A 15,573-nucleotide genomic window follows, 5' to 3' on the forward strand; every position below is an offset into this window, starting at 1 on the left:
TTCCTAGCCATGTGACCCTAATTGGGAGATTATTTCTGGCAGCTTCATTTGGCTTCTCTGTATGATGGTTTGCTGGGATAGCTGGATGGGATCGTTAATGGTGCAGTGCCTAGCATTAGCCAGTGGTTGGCCCATGTAGACGCCCAGCAGGTACTAAGTTCGACTTTTCCTTCCACTTCATCTTGGGAATCAAGCGTAGTGAAAAAATATCATTGAATTTGCATTTTAGAAAGATCACTGGAGCCATGGCACAGAGGAGGTCTGAGTGAGGGGAGTGGGCATGATGTTTTGGGTAGGACGTAGTCACCAAAGTCCAGGGGAGGCCAGATGAGATTGGAGCTGAAGTCATGGGGACTGCAGGAAGAGCACTGATTTCAGAGAGATTTTAGAAGCAGAATCTACAGGCTTTGGCAGTTGGGAGGGATGAGCTCCAGGTCTGGGGCATGAGAATCTGGATGAATGAAAGGTACTGCCTATAGCAAGAACCCAGGAGGGGTGTGCCTTGTGGGGAAGGCAAGCAGGAGTTCAGTTTTGGATCCAAGGACTGAGCGTGCATGAGGGATGTCCTGGTGCAGAGACAGAGTTGACAGCTGGATATACAGAAGAAGTGTGGGGTGGAGGTCAAAGTGAGTTCATTTGGAGGTCCTGAACTATCCTCATTAATGTCATTCTACAGGGTCAAGGTCTAGTTCAAGAGAATGAGCCCATTTATAAATGCCAACTCTTAGCACGAAGAGGTTGTTCTACTCATCAAAGCCTCAATGAGGGGCAGTGGCAGTGGGAGAAAGAGAAGAAACAGAAGGATTCAGGAGCCAGGCAGGGGAGAAGTGAGAGGACACGGTCTCCACCTGGGAGTGGCCAGGGAAGGAGAGGAGGAGGGAAAGAGGAGGTGGAGGTTTCTAACAGGGCAGCATTATGACGCTGTCTGGGTAAATGGGAGCCCCAGAAGAGAAGAAGCTCAGCAGGACAGTGATGGCCCTCGGCACTCCCATGCTGAGTCTGAGCTGCTGAGTAAACCGGTGGCAGTGCCCACAGAGACCATGAGCCCAGGGGGCCTCCGAGGCTGGGAGTCAGTGGGACAAAGAGAAACTGTGTCTGCACAGCAGTAAAGAAGGCCGGGGAAGAGCAACATTTAATGACCTGCAGGCAGAAGCAAAGACACCTGAAAGGAAGACCGGTCAGGGTCAGAGGGGGACTCCGAGTGGGGGGCTGGTGTGAGGAAGCAGTGTGAGGAGCATCAGCTGGCCATGGCCATGCCAGAGGGGAGCAGGTCAGGGGGGAAGACGGTGACTCTGCGGCCTCCATGTGATTCTGGTCTTAGAAACCCAACCAGATATCCTACGCTGTTCACTACCTCAACCCAACCAAGACCACCATCGCGCTCTCCTCCTACTGAACCTGACCTTCCGGCATTTCCTTCCCAGAGAGTGTCCGTGCTACCTACCTTATGCCAGATGGCTAGGGCCATCAGTGACCTCTCCCACATGCCACACCCAGCTGGAGACCAAATCCCGTTCCTCCCTGTAAGTAGCTCTTGACTGGGTTCCCCATCTGCCCTGCACCTGCTCCATGTGAAGCCATGTGATCATCCAAGTCCACAGCCATGAGGCATCCCTCTTGGTCTCCAAACACCCCTCCTGCTCCAGCCCATTATTCTTTACATGGAAGCCTGAGCCATCCTGGAAACACAGACCTAAGGATGCCCCTCGTCTCTGTAAGAACCTTTAGTAACTCCCAGTCACTCATGATATAGTATACCATTCTATGGCTTATAAAGGTGTACAGGGCCTTGCTTCATACCAGTATTTCCCGACTACCTCCCACTGCCACTCTGGCCTCCTCCCAGCTCTTCCGATGTACCAAGCATCTCCCTGCTCCAGGACCTGGAAAGTGATACTTACTCTTTCCAGAACCTTCTTCCCCACCTCTTGGGGACTGGATGGCCCCTCCTCAGCCTCTAGGTCCCAGTCTAAGTGTCACTTCCTCAAGGATCTTCCCAGATACAGAAAACCCTTCCCCCCATCTTATGCTTTCAGATGGCACACACTTTCCCATAATGAATCATTTTCCCAAATTCATTGATGGGTTATGTCATTTTTTTAATGTCTAGACTGTACACTCCACGAGGGCTGTGTCTGTGGGCAGCAAGGCTGGGCAGATGGTTGCTGGCTCACTGTGGCAGGGTGGTGTACAGCCCCTCACCGCCCTGGCTCAGAGCCTTATGCCATGAGGCTGGGACTTTAGGAAGTTTGTCCTTGATGTGAGTTGTAAGTTTCACTCAGGTGAGTTGTAAGTTTCACTCAGAAGAAATGTCTTTTAGAACAACACACCTTTGCCTCTGGACCCAGAATTTCAGTAGCAAGACTCTCTTCTGGGAAGGAGAAAGGACTGTTGACATCCAGCAAGGGGTTTAATGGAGCTCAGTGGAATCTCAGGGCTACTCAGCTCTGAGGAAATGAATATGCCCCCAGCACTTATCACTTCTGGCATTTGGTAGACTCTCAGTAAATAGCTGTTGAACAATGAAATGAAACAGGATGCTCAGAGAGGTTAAGCAACTTCCCTAAGGTCACACAGTTGGGTGGCCAGTTAGGATTCCAGCTGAGTCTCTCTGGCACCAGGACTGTGGCCTCTGTCAAGATACCACACACCCTGCTTGAAAGCAGTCTGGTAAGCCATCCTGAGATCTTCAAAGCTCCTAACCTTAGTCTGATTTCTAGACTGTGCTGGGACTGAACACTGGAGAGCTTGGGCCCTCTGCCCAGAGCTGCCAGTCCACTTTGAAGGTGGCCCCTTTCCCATTTGAGTGGGCCCTCCTTCTTGGGCTCCTCCAACCCCCTGGTTCCTGAACATCTGGCTTTGATTGAAGATGCTCTAGAAGTTGTTTGAAGATATCCTCTGCCTTGAAACAAGGCATCATATTTCATGTTTACAACTTCAGAGCCATAAAATATAACCTTCAGCTGACACCACAGTCCTAAAATATTAATTTACACTTCCTCCTTCTCTGGTAATGGGCATTCTGCTCTCCCATTAAGTCCTGTATATTCCAAGGTACAGGTGTGTGATGCCGAGCGTTGCCCTTCCAAGTTTATGACTTTATTTATGATCGACCTAAAGCTCCACCGAAATTTCTTCAATTAACTATAATTTGAGAGAACTACCCCTGGCCCCCTTGGATGTCTGTTAACTCTCCAGTGACTCACAAATTTCAGGCAGGGACGGGGGAACCATCCTACTCCTCGCTTCCTTACATTTCAGGCCATTGCCAGTGCCAAATCCTGGACACCTGCAAATTTGGGGACACTTAGCTCTGGGCTTCTATCCATGTCCTCATTCCCCAGGCTACTCTGTCTCTGAGGCAGCAAAAATCCCCGTCGGCCCTGGGGGAGAAGCTGCCACCTGACAACTCAAGTGTGAGGCAGAAGCCAGGGTGTGAATTCCCCAAAGCCTCGATGTCTCCCCTTTTCCTTGTGCTGTATGGCTCAGGGACCCCGGGGGCTCCAGGGACCTGCTCAGCCTCATCAGTCACCTCTTCTGGGGGTTCAGTGTTCTGCCCCTTTATCCTTGGCTTGATCAAAGATGCCCTTCTTGAAATTAAGAAATTGCAGTTGCCTGAGAGCATTGGTATTTCTGCTCTTCCCCAATGCCAGATGCCATCCATGGATATGGTCCCCCAAGGCATCCTTCTGGGGAGAAGAATACAGGTGGGACACGGTATTCAGTTATGTAACTCTGTTGAGCTTCGAGTACAGGCCAGGCATTGTGCTAAATGCTCTGCTGATACTTTTTTGTTTAATCCTGAAACTGCTTGAAGAGATAGGTATAATATCATCTATGTTTTACAGATAGGGAAACTGAGGCTCAATGGTTTTTATTTATTTTTAAAAGATCTTATTTATTTGTTTGTTTGTTTGTTTGTTTGTTTTGACAGATCATGTGCCAGGGCATAGGGCATATGCAGGCAGTGGGAGAAGTCTCCCCACTGAGTAGGGGGCCCTTATGTGGGACTCAACATCACGACCCTGGGATCACAACCTGAGCTGACGGGGGACGCTTAACCAACTGAGCTACCCAGGTACCCTGACTCGGTGTTTTTTTTGTTTGTTTTGTTTTGTTTTTAAGATTTATTCATTCATTTATTTGACAGAGAGAGAGAGAGAGAGAGAGAGAGAGAACAAGCAGGCAGAACTGCAGGTAGCAGGAGAGGGAGAGGGAGAAGCAGTATCCCTGAGAGCAGGGAGCCCCAGTGGGGCTCAATCCTGGGAGCCTGGGATTATGACCTGAGCCAAAGGCAGATGCCCAACAACTGAGCCACCGAGGTGCCCCAATAACTCCGTGGTTTTTGAAACTTGCCCACAGTCACATGGCTACTAACTGCTAGAGTCAGTCTTGAACCCAGATCACTCTGACTCCGGAGCCATGCCGTTAAGCACCTACTTCTAATGCTGCACCAGACACGGGCTAGAGGAGCCCCTGGAAGCAACAGGCCCTGGAGAGGGGTTTTTCCGAGTATGAGAAGCTCCTCCTGCTCCTCCTCCCCTCTGTCTGAGGGGCCCGAGGTGGGGGCTTTGAGCTGCCTACAAAGCGCAGTCCAGCTCCTGTACTCAGGTGGAGGTGGGTGAGTCTTGGGTCAAGCTTTCCCTAAAGAACAGAAGCAGCTCCCACAGATGCTGGCTCCTCCCGCCCCACACTGAAGCGACATCTGCCCAGCAGAACCACCTTGGGCCCCTTCCCTGAGGCTTCTCTACTGGAGCTCCTGAGACAGTCTAGAGAGGAAAGTCCCGAGGGAACACAGGAGACTGGGCAGTGCCTGGCTTAGTGGAGCCATCAGGGGATGCCCCTGGGAGAGGATCAAGCTCTCAGGCCCTGAGCCACCAAGCTGGAGCTCTGAAAGCAACCGTGTTACCACGAGTCTCCTGCCAGGTGTCACAGGCCACTGTCCTTGTCTGCAGCCAACAGTGGAGGTCAAGATCATGGCTGGTAGATGCGTGGCCTTGGCTAGAATCCTGGGTCCACTGCCCTCAAGCCATGAGACTGCAGACAAGGTGCCTCACCTCTCCGCACCTCAGTTCCCTCATGTGCACCAGGGGAGAGCAAGCTCTGACCTCCTGGTGCTCCTATGGGGATTCGCTGAAGCTTGCAGGAGGCAGAGCAGGGCCTGGAGGACAGGTGGAGCTCCCTGAACACCAGCCTGCAGTGTGGTGGCAGTTCGAATCACAGCAGCTCACTCTCCCTGGGTCAGCGCTATGAATAAGGCCCTCTGCTGCACACGCAGTGTTGATCAACTTGAACCCTGCTTCCCCCTTGTGATACGCACTGTTGTTGGTATTATTTACAGGTGAGCAAACCAAGGCACAGAGAGGTGGAGTAACTAGCCCAAGGTCGCTCAGCTAGTGGGTAGGCATGGCAAAGCCAGGATTTGAATCCAGGTGACTGGACTCTAGAACACATTCTGGGCGGTTCTACTATAGTAACAGTGATGGCAAAGGTGATTGGAGAAGGACTGGTGACCCTAACGGGAGGAGAAGAACCCTGTGGTTAGGAACAGTATCTGGAAGCCATGGTACATTCCAGAATCACTCAAGGTCCACACTGGTTGGCATATTTGGTACTTTCTGCATGTCGTGTAGTGTGATCAGGATAAAGGGGCCCAGCGTGCAGTTCTCAGACCCTCTCTGCCACCCATGGTGCCAACACAGGGTCTCGTATCCCTCCCCCCATCTCTTCCTAGCTCAGAACTTCCCCAACCACAGAGTTAAAATCCACCCTCACCCCCAGATGTCTCATGGGCATCTCAGACTTTATCTGGATGAAATGAGCTCTCTTGATCCCCCTCAGGGCACATGCTTCCAACTCCCTGTGCTAGTCATTCCCATCTCGAGTATTGACACTCCCAGCCTGCCAGCTCTCGAGCTTAGGAGTCAGCCTTGACCCTCTCTCTGTTCCATCCGCACTACATGCAATCCATCTCTCCCATGGTCACCTGTGGCCCAAAGGCAGAGTCTGCAGCCTGCTTGCCTATGGTAGCTGCCTCCTGACTGGTCCTCCTGGCTGCACCTCTTGCCGGCTCTAGTCCCTCTCATTCTAGCTCTCAGGGTGAACTTTGGAAAAAAATAAGTTCAGCTGCACCACACCTGTGTTTAAAATTCTTCCCTGGCTTTTTTCTGAACTTAGAACCACACCCCAACTTCTTGTTCTACTTCATCACCGCAACTCCTCTCCCCCAACTCCTTTCCCCCATTCTACTTTGCCACACAGGCCTGGTTTCTCTTTCTGCAACGTGTCAAACTCTCTCCTGCCTCGGGGCCTTTGCACCTGCTGTTCCTTTTGCTGTGAATGCCCTTCCCAGGGTCTTCACATAGTAATTCAGGTATCATCTGCTCAGAGGGGACCGCTCTTGAGGGCTCCATCTCGAGTAGCCTTCTTATCATGATCCACTTCATTTCCCTCATAATCTGAAATTTGTGTATTTGATTTTTATCTGTGTTCTGCCTCCCAGCTGCTAAAATCAGATAAATACTCCATGATCTCATGGCGCCTGGTCTGACTTTTCACCATGAGAATTCTCTGTATCTAGAATAACAAATGTCCAACAAAAATCGGCCGTCGATAGATAAGGATTTAGTTACTAACTATCTAGCACGCGATAGGCCCTCATGAAGTTGCTGAATGCAGAGTGAACGAATGAGTAAGCCACTAAGCCCACAGCTAGTGTTCACCACATGAAAATGAGAGGAGGCTTAGCAGCACTCCAGTGACCTGCAACTCTGAGCTGGCACGGGATGGCTAGGGCTGACTTGGACCCTTCTGACTCCATGCTCTTTCCATAGCACACTGCCTCTGTCTCGTCTTCCCCAGATCCCTCTCCCTGGGGCTAGAAAATCGGGAATGCAGCTGGACAACTGCAGCCCAAGCTTCCGCAGACCAATGCTCCCTTCCCCAAGTGAGGGGACAGCCGGCAGTGTTTGGCTCGAACCTCAGAGGCCAAGCATTACTTGCTCTAGATGTTTTCTCTCCACCTGTCCCCCAGCCCCCAGCACATCCGAACCCCATTCCTTCCCCAGGAGGCCTTCTTTACTCCAGGGCCCATGCCCATCCCGATTCAGAGGCCATCTGCCGAAACCGACATGGTCTTCCTTCTTGTGATTCAAAGAGGTTCCACAAAGCTCAGAGCCTCCCAGGGACCTCTGCCTTTGACAAGGTACCCAGAGGGACACAAAGCAAAGGGAGGTCACAGGCCCTGCCTCTTTCCCTTTGCCAGCTAGACCAAGCCTCAGAGGGCCAGCAGCCTTGGGATGGGCCTCCTTGGAGGTCAACCTTGCACCTGTTCTGTCCCCTAATATCCTTGTGGGTCCTCACTCCCCCTTAGTTTGGGCTATGTCCCTAGGCTGAGTCTACCCTTCAGCCAGGCATGTGGCATTTCTGGCCCTCCAGCCTGCTCCAGGAAGCCTTGGCCTCAGACTCTGCATCACTCAGCACTGCTGGGCAGGTGGGTTAACCCAAGCCAGCAATTTGCCTTTCAGGCTTGTATGCCTACATGGTTCTGGTGGTGAATTAGACCCATCTAGCCATCCGCTCATTCAGCAAATATTCACGGACCACTGCCCAGTGGATGAGGTTTATCCACTCACAGATGCCAGCCCTTGAGAGTTCTACACAAGAGGAATAAAGGCCAAAGGCTTTAATCCTTCCTGAGTACGAACAGTTAGCTCTGGCGTGACCACGACTCCTGGCATCGTGGAACGCCTGATGAACCAACCCCCTCAGCTCCTGTACGGCGTGGCCTCTCGAGGAGGTGCAGCTTGGAAAATCACTGGTTTTATTGAGGACACGTCTCGGACTGTTCTTGCAGCTTATGGTGAACTAGGAACCAGAAATGGACCTGAAGCCCACAGAATGGGGGAGGCGCTGGGGCTCAGAGAGTGGGAGAGCCATCTGTCCTCCCCCAGTCATGAGTGGAGACACATCTCAGCCCCCGAAGACACCAAGGAGCCTCCAGGACTTGAAGCCTTTCTGGAAGCCACACTTGACATCCTTGGCTGGCTTCCCTGGTGTGTTCCAAAAGAGGACCTTCTCTGGTGTAGCAAAATTAGAAGCTACTGAGAAAAGACTTAGAAAGATCAGCCTAGGTAGGACTCTTTCTGGAAGGGCCTTGTCCATGCTAAGGAATCCAAACTTGACCCCATCAGGGAGGAAGAGCCACTGGCTGCCTTCTAAGTAACAAGTGATTCTGTCAGATCTGTGGCTTAGAAGGTCACTCCAGCAGTGGAGAATGGATTGGGTCATGTTGGGGCGGGGTGGGGGATCTGGGAGGGCTGTTTTGCAGTGGTACTGGTGAGATGGGATGTGAGGCAGTCCGGACTGTCCCTAGCCAGAGCCCCTGGGCAGGGGCAGAGGCTTGGAGGCGAGGACAGGTGCAGAGAGATGCAACAGGACATGGTGGCTGATGGTGTCAGGGACAAGGAGGGCGAGGGCTGTAAGATGCCACTGGGGTGTCTGGCTTGGTCCCCCTGGATGGTGACACTTCACTGAGCTGCGGAAGGCACACAGACAGCAGGTTTGGGAAGACAAAAAGAATTAGATTTTGGATGTGCCCCATTTGAGGCACACACCCGGGAAAGGTTTGGTAGAGTCTGATACCCATGGGGGCCTGCAACGTGGGATAGAGAGTAGGCTTAGAGACAGACACTGAAGAGTCATCTCCAAGTGACAATTAGAAGGCTTGTAGTGGATGAGAAATCCCAAGAGATGCAAGATGTCCCGAGAGGTGAGGCCATGCTAGGACCTTTGGAATTAAAGAAAAGGCTGGGGAGAGGTGGGGAAGATCGCCATCATCTGAGAGGCCAAAAGAGGAAGGAGAGAGGACAGGGAAAGAGTTGTGCCCCAGAAAGGGCCCCCCTTGCCCATGAACCACTGTTGGGGTGTGAGTGCTGGGGAAGCACCATCACCCTAGCCCACGCCACCCCCGCGGCCCTGGTCCCATACCCGGACATACAGGCTCGAGACTGGGGGGCCATGAGCCCACCCAACCAAAGAAGACCTCCAGGGGACAGCCTTCAGCACTCCTCTTTTACTGGTGGATTAATAAAAAAGGCACTTTCACAGCCAGCCAAGTTTCTTGTGAGGTGGCTCTGTTCAGGACAACACCACCCTGGGAAGGGACCCGTTAGCCTGGAAGGAGACAGCAAAGCCAAGAGGCAATGGGGCTCTTGTGCCTAAGCGGTCAGTACAATTCCCCCTGCAGGGCCAAAGTCAAGAGGAGCCAAGTGAAGGAGGATGGAGAAAGAAGAGAGGGTGTGATGCACAGCCCCAGGGGAGCCTGAGCCTGCCAAGACAGAAACCAAGGACAAGCTTCCAGAGAACAGAGCAGAAAGCTTTGGAGGTTCCTGATGACTCAGACTGTCATTCTAGGCCATTCGCATTGTTGAGCCACAAACTCCCTCTGTTGCCATCAACACCTTCAACAAAGAGCTGCCCTGCATGTGTGCAAACACCTTTGTTAGTGGGTTTTGCTTTTTGTTTTGTTTTATTTTTCCCCTGGGGACAGGGAGAGACTGAAGATCAATGGGCCAAGTTCCTGACCTCAGCTCAAAGAGTAGAACCCAAGGAGACGGAGCATGTGAGATCCAGGTTCAGAGAAGTCTCAAGCTGATGACATCAGAGAAGAGGATTTCTACCCTATCGGGGTGGGTGCTGATGTGGATTATATGGCGCAGGACAGGGGGTGGGGACAGCCCGGCTGCCTCTCACACTTGGGCTGCCACTATTTTTTAGTTCCATCTTGAAAGAGCATGGCATTTAGAGTGCTGTAAGAGCAAGGAGAAGGGTGGGTCTTGTTTCATAACTTAAATACTTGATTTCACATATTACCTGGTTTCATATTCTAGTATCACGTCCCAACTCTGACACCCTTCCCGGGAAGGTCAGAGTGTTTAGCTGGGATATCCTCTAGGCCGGGGGTGGGTAGGGATTCTCTAAGAGGAGTGAAGACAACAGTTTGAGGCCTTGTTTGGTCCACAGAGTCACACACCTGTGTGGAGGGGCCAAGGTCTCCCCTGATGGGGTTGGTCATTCCTGATAGCAAGCATGTAACAAGAGGCACACCCCAAGTTAGAAATGGGGCCTGAGAGGAGCCCTTAGGAAGGTAAGGAGGGAGACTCTCGTTTTCTTGGGTTCCACCAAGAAGGACCAACATGGTCGAGGAATAAACAAACATGGGGTCAGGTGGCGACTCACACCGACTGGTTGTGGCTTGTCTGTTGGGGAGGAATTCATAGCCGTGTCTGGGCTCAAGAAAGGGTGCTGGGATCAATTAATTATGTCTTCCACTGGCGTGGGAACAAGGGAAGGGACATATCTGCCAAGGATTTTCCACCCGGTGTGGATAGTACAAAGGGTGTACGCATATGGCGGGAAAGGGGAGCCCGTCTCCCCAAGCTAGTCTTTGGACAGTATTTACAGAAAAGCGGCCTCCAAGAGAAAGGCAAAACTTGAACCCAAGGAGAGCTGTGTGTTCCAATCATTTCTCAACTCCTTGAAACCATCCTCCCCCCCAACCCCCCTTCAGACCTATAGTGGAGTGTTCTGGGATTTGTACAATTTAAAGATGAGAGTTTCAAGAAGAAAAGAGTGGTCAGTAGTGCAAAAGGCTATTGAGAGGTCAAGAAATATAAGGGCCAAAACAATTCCCATCTGATTTGACAACATGATGCAGAATATTGGGGCCAAAGGCCGGTCTGCCGAGGAGTAAGTGGGAAGTTGGTGGGGGTGGGGGTGGGCAGAGACAAGGCTGGATGGAGCTCTCGAGATGCCAGGTGGCCTGGGGAAACACTAGAGTACAATGTCACAGTCTTTAAGAGGTGCCTTAAAAAATCTACATGCACAATAATCTCAACTATACACATATTCATAATATATGCATAATGCAGTATGGATTAGAAGATAGGAAGGAAATACACGAAAATCATGGTTAAAATGAGTAAATTTTGTTTCTTCTTTATTCTTTCTCTGAATTCTCTAAGATCATTTAAAAATGATCACGTGCTATTTTTGTCATCCGATTAGAGGCATGGGAAATTAACTTAGAAGTAAACTCAGTTATTACGGACTGGAGGGACAATAAGAAATAGGCTGGGAAGAGGGTCAGCCATCATCCTGCTTTGCCTGGGGCTGAGGGTGTTTCCAGGATGAGAGAATTTCAGAGCTAGAAATGGGAAAATCCCAGGAAAACCAGGATAAGTTGGTGACCTCAGCTGGGAGGCTCAGGCAGCGGGTTTTGGGGGTGGGAGGGCTGTTGGGGTAAAGAGGTTTTGAGCATATTTGAGGCTGAGAGGAGGACTTCATGGAACAGGGAGAGAGGCTGAATTTATAGGAAATTTATAGGTGAGGGAAAAGCAGAATGACCAGGGTGCTTGAAAGGAAGGGAAGCAGCTGGGGAAGACACTTGTACACAGATATTCCGTAACAAGAAGAAACCATGTTTCTTCTAGACAGGAGGGCAGATTGGTTAAAAATAAGTTTGCTGGGCTGCCTGGGTGGCTCAGTCATTAAGCATCCGCCTTTGGCTTAGGTCATGATCCCAGGGTCCTGGGATGGAGTCCCACATTGGGCACCCAGCTCAGCAGGAAGCCTGCTTCTCCCTCCCCTCTCCCCCTGGCATGTATTCCCTTTCCTGCCATCTCTCTGTCAAATAAATAAAATCTTAAAAAAATAATAATGAGTTTGTTGATGTGGGGGAAAGGGATTGAGGAGAGGAACACCCGAGGGCTGGAAAGTCAGTGAGGCAGAGAGGCCTCTGGAATAGCTGGGTACCCTAGGACTCTCGGTGATCTCCAGACATGCGTTCCCCATAGCAGGCACCCCCAAGGTGGCTGGAGTGGACGGTGTAGCTTCCCCTCCCCCGCAAAGACCAGGTCCCACTAGAAGCTCCAGCATTCCCAGTTACTGTCCACTCCTCAGACCCTCTCTGGCCGCCTACCTCTGCAGGAGGGCAGGGGGAAGTCCCACGTGGCGCTGTTCTCGGAGCCAGCGTGGCAGGTGAGCACGGCGTGGCCCTCCAGGAAGAAGCCGGGGTTGCAGCTGTAGCGGACCTTGTCCCCGAGGTTGAAGGTTGAGCCCTGCTGGATGCCGTTGGGCAGCCGCCCGGGGTTCCCACATGTGTGACTGGGGAGCACTGTGAGAGAGGGAGACACGTCACCCGTGAGCGAGGCTTCAGCCACAAAGCCCATTTCCATGCAGTGCCTGCCCGGACAAGTCACCTCCCCAGGTCTCATTTCCCGGGTAGGTGGGCAGGCCATCTCGAGGCTGCCTAGTCTCTGAGTACTTCTGGTGGCCCAGCATTAAGGAGGAGCTGCACTTGCAGTTTATGACCGGACATCCAGGTTTCCTGCCTTTTCTCCCGCGCAACCATGGATATGGCTTACGACAGTCCCATCACTCGAGATTCTCCAGGAAAAAATTACTTTAATCTCTTGGGTTTGGTTGCCCTGATTTCATAGTCCACATGCCTCACAACCAGGGAAGGGGTGCAGAGCATGGCGTGGTGCTCATTAAACCCAGCGTCCCTTCTTTCATGTGTGTCTGTCCTGGCCGCTGGAGGGGCCCTTTGGCCCAGCAGGTTAGGGAGAGTTGAAGGGGCTGTTAGTGTTGGAACAGGCAGTGAAGTGGGAAGACAAGAACCTGAGTTCAGATCCAAATGACCCACTTTAAGGGGGAGCTGGGGATTACAACGTACAGGGTGTGACCCAAGCCAAGCCATCACGGCCAGCTACCAGTGGGCTCTCATTATCCCGAGGAAATTGGGGAGCGTACCAGCCAATCTCCAGGGAGGGTGGGAGCAGCTCCTCTGCCTGAGTCACTTGTTCAACCCAATCCTGTTCTCCCAACCCTCTGCCTATCTCCCCAGAGTTAGAACTACCTGTGCCCTGAAGGTCAGACCTCTTTCCCATTCAAGATGTCCCCATAGGGCAGTGACAAGGGCTCACGGACATGTCCAGAGCACCATCCAAGTATACATCCATCACCTAGCGATGGCTCACTGAGGCATCACTGAGAGGCTATAGAGCAGGGTGGTGGGGAGTACAGAAACAAGAACTTGGGTATGCATCTTGAACAGATGGCTTACTACCTCTGGGACCCCAAGCAAGTCCCTTAAGTCCCCTGTGCCCAGCCTCCTCGTTTGCAACACAGGGATCACAACAGTACTTTCCTCCCTCAACGGGTATTTGGGAAAATTAAATTAGCAAAGATATGCGAAGTGCTTAGGAGAGAGCCCAGTAGACACGTAAATATGACACACGTGAATCCGAGCACACTTCATGAGAGAGGTGCACAATTAAAGGTATGTTAAATGTTCTGATAGGATAGAGACCAGGCAGGGGACCAAACCCAGTCTAGGGCAGTCCGAGATGGCTTCCTGGAAGAGGTGACATCTATGCTGAATCCTGAGAGATTAGTAAGAATTAGCCAGGCTAAAGAGTGTCCCAGGATAAGGAAATATCATGCACAAGTGGCCTGAGGCCAGAGACGACCTAGGGGCTCAAGAAGCCTGAAATAAGAGGGCCATGGTGGCCAGGATGAGGAGTAAGGATGAAGAAGTGGAGGTGGCCACCCTGAATCCTAGAGGGTTTCCCGTACCCTCATCCTCATCCTGACCATGCTGCCGTCCGTCTTCCAGGACCCTCTCTACCAACACTGATGATCTTAGAACCCTCAGAAAGAAGGCTTTCCCCTCCCTTTTCTGACTCTCCCCATCCAGGAAGAGAAAGCATGGTGTAGGGAGAAGTGGCAGACTTTGGAATCACCTTGATCTGGTTCTGCAACCAGGCACTGTTCTCTGTCTCTGTGGCCTTGACTCATGTGACCTCTCTAAGCCTTGATTTCCTCAACTGAGAAAGGAGAATACTACCTACTGTGGAGGGGGTTACTGACAATAAATGATGCATTGCTGGCTGACACAGTGCCCTGCACATAGTAGGTGCTCATAAAATGGTTGCTGCACGATTCCACTGAGTCCTAGGACCCCAAGGGCAGGGGCCTGGTCTGGCCCATAGGTATATCCCGGGAGCCCTAACACAATGCCTGGCACTTGCATGGATTTAATTCTGTGTTCATTAATTAGTTGTTTGGGGAAGTTACTCATTCATGTAGGCCCACAATAAATATGTATGACATGAAGGAATTAATTCATGTAATACAATTAATTCCTTCATGTCATACACATTTATCGTGGGCCTACTATGCTGGGAATTAGCAGTGAACTAGACAAGGAGGGTCCCAGCCCTCGAGAGGCTGAAGTTTTTGTGAGTTATCTTAAAGACTGAAGAGCTCTCTGTGCACATGCTCTATCTCTAAGGGTGTGATGACTCAGATGAAGGGATTAACTCTATCACCCTGCCCACTGGCCCAGCTTAGCATTTCCCGTGATCTCACACTGCTGGCCACCTTGGAACTTCCCATGATCCCATGCTGCTGGCTACCTTAGTGTTTCCCATGACCCCACACTACTGTCTACCTCAGAATTTCCCATGATCCCACACTACTGACCATCTTGGAATTTCCCATGATCCCACGCTGCTGGCTATCTTGGCATTTCCTATGGTCCCACACTATTGGCTTCCTTGACGTTTCCCATGAGCTCACACTGCTGGCTTGCAGAGGAGGCAGTGACTGTGATGTGGGTGTGTTTGTGAGTGTCGGGAGGTGAAGGGGCGGGTCAGGTGAACATTTGGAGAAGAAAGCAAACTAAGGTGAGGGGAGGGCGCAAACCAGGGTAAATGGGCTGAGAACTGGTGTAGAACTAACGTTTCATTTTCCGCAACGAGATGCAAAGACCCAATTTAATTAAATTACTAATGTCAAATTTTTAATGAACCTGCTTCTGCTTTGGGCTTTCTTCCTTCGAAATTAATGACTGGAACGTCACTATAAATAAAAGTCGATTCTTTTTAAAAAGTCACTCTCAAACACTCACTGCTCTTTACTTAATGAGCTGTTCATAATCAGGCCACTCTGACCTGGCCCCTCGGCTGGGACTTGGGTGTGATGAATGGGAGCTCAGTCCCAATGCCACATCCTTTTTTTAATCTTAAGCTCTGCTCCTAAGGGACCTCATAGTGGCCAGAGATGGAGGCAGATGTTGGGCTCAGAGAGGTGTGGATTCCAGATCTCAGCACAACCACTAGCTGAGTGATCTTAAGCTAGAATTGTCGCCTCTGGCCTTCAATTCTTCATCTGAAAATAAGGATACTGTTTCTTCCCATGGTAGGTATTGTATTAGTTTCCTAAGGCTGTAATAATGCACCACAAACTGGGTGGTTTAAAAAAACAACAACAACAGATACTTATTGTCTCATAATATACAGGTTTAGAAGTCCAAAATTAAGGTGTAAGCAGGAACGCATCCTTTTGAAACTTGGAAACTTTTCTTGTCTCTTCCTAGCTTTTGGTGGCTTTCTGGCAATCTTTAGCATTCCTTGGCTTGAAGGCACACCACTCCCATCCCCTATCTTCAAGTGGCATTATTTCTCTGTGTCTCTGTCTGTAAATTTCACCTTTTTATAGAAACACTAA

The 15,573-nt window shown here is 51.0% G+C and overlaps 1 protein-coding gene across 1 annotated transcript in view; it reads right to left on the bottom strand.

Moving 5' to 3' along the window:
• CSMD2 (CUB and Sushi multiple domains 2) overlaps window positions 1–15,573 on the bottom strand; it is a 611,427-nt gene that overhangs the window by 401,567 nt on the left and 194,287 nt on the right. The window contains exon 4 of the mRNA XM_059377195.1: window positions 11,981–12,175. Coding sequence (XP_059233178.1) covers window positions 11,981–12,175 — 195 coding nt within the window. The remainder of the gene's footprint in view (window positions 1–11,980; window positions 12,176–15,573) is intronic.

The sequence above is a fragment of the Mustela nigripes genome, chromosome 14 (assembly GCF_022355385.1).
Source record: "Mustela nigripes isolate SB6536 chromosome 14, MUSNIG.SB6536, whole genome shotgun sequence".
Taxonomy (NCBI): domain Eukaryota; kingdom Metazoa; phylum Chordata; class Mammalia; order Carnivora; family Mustelidae; genus Mustela; species Mustela nigripes.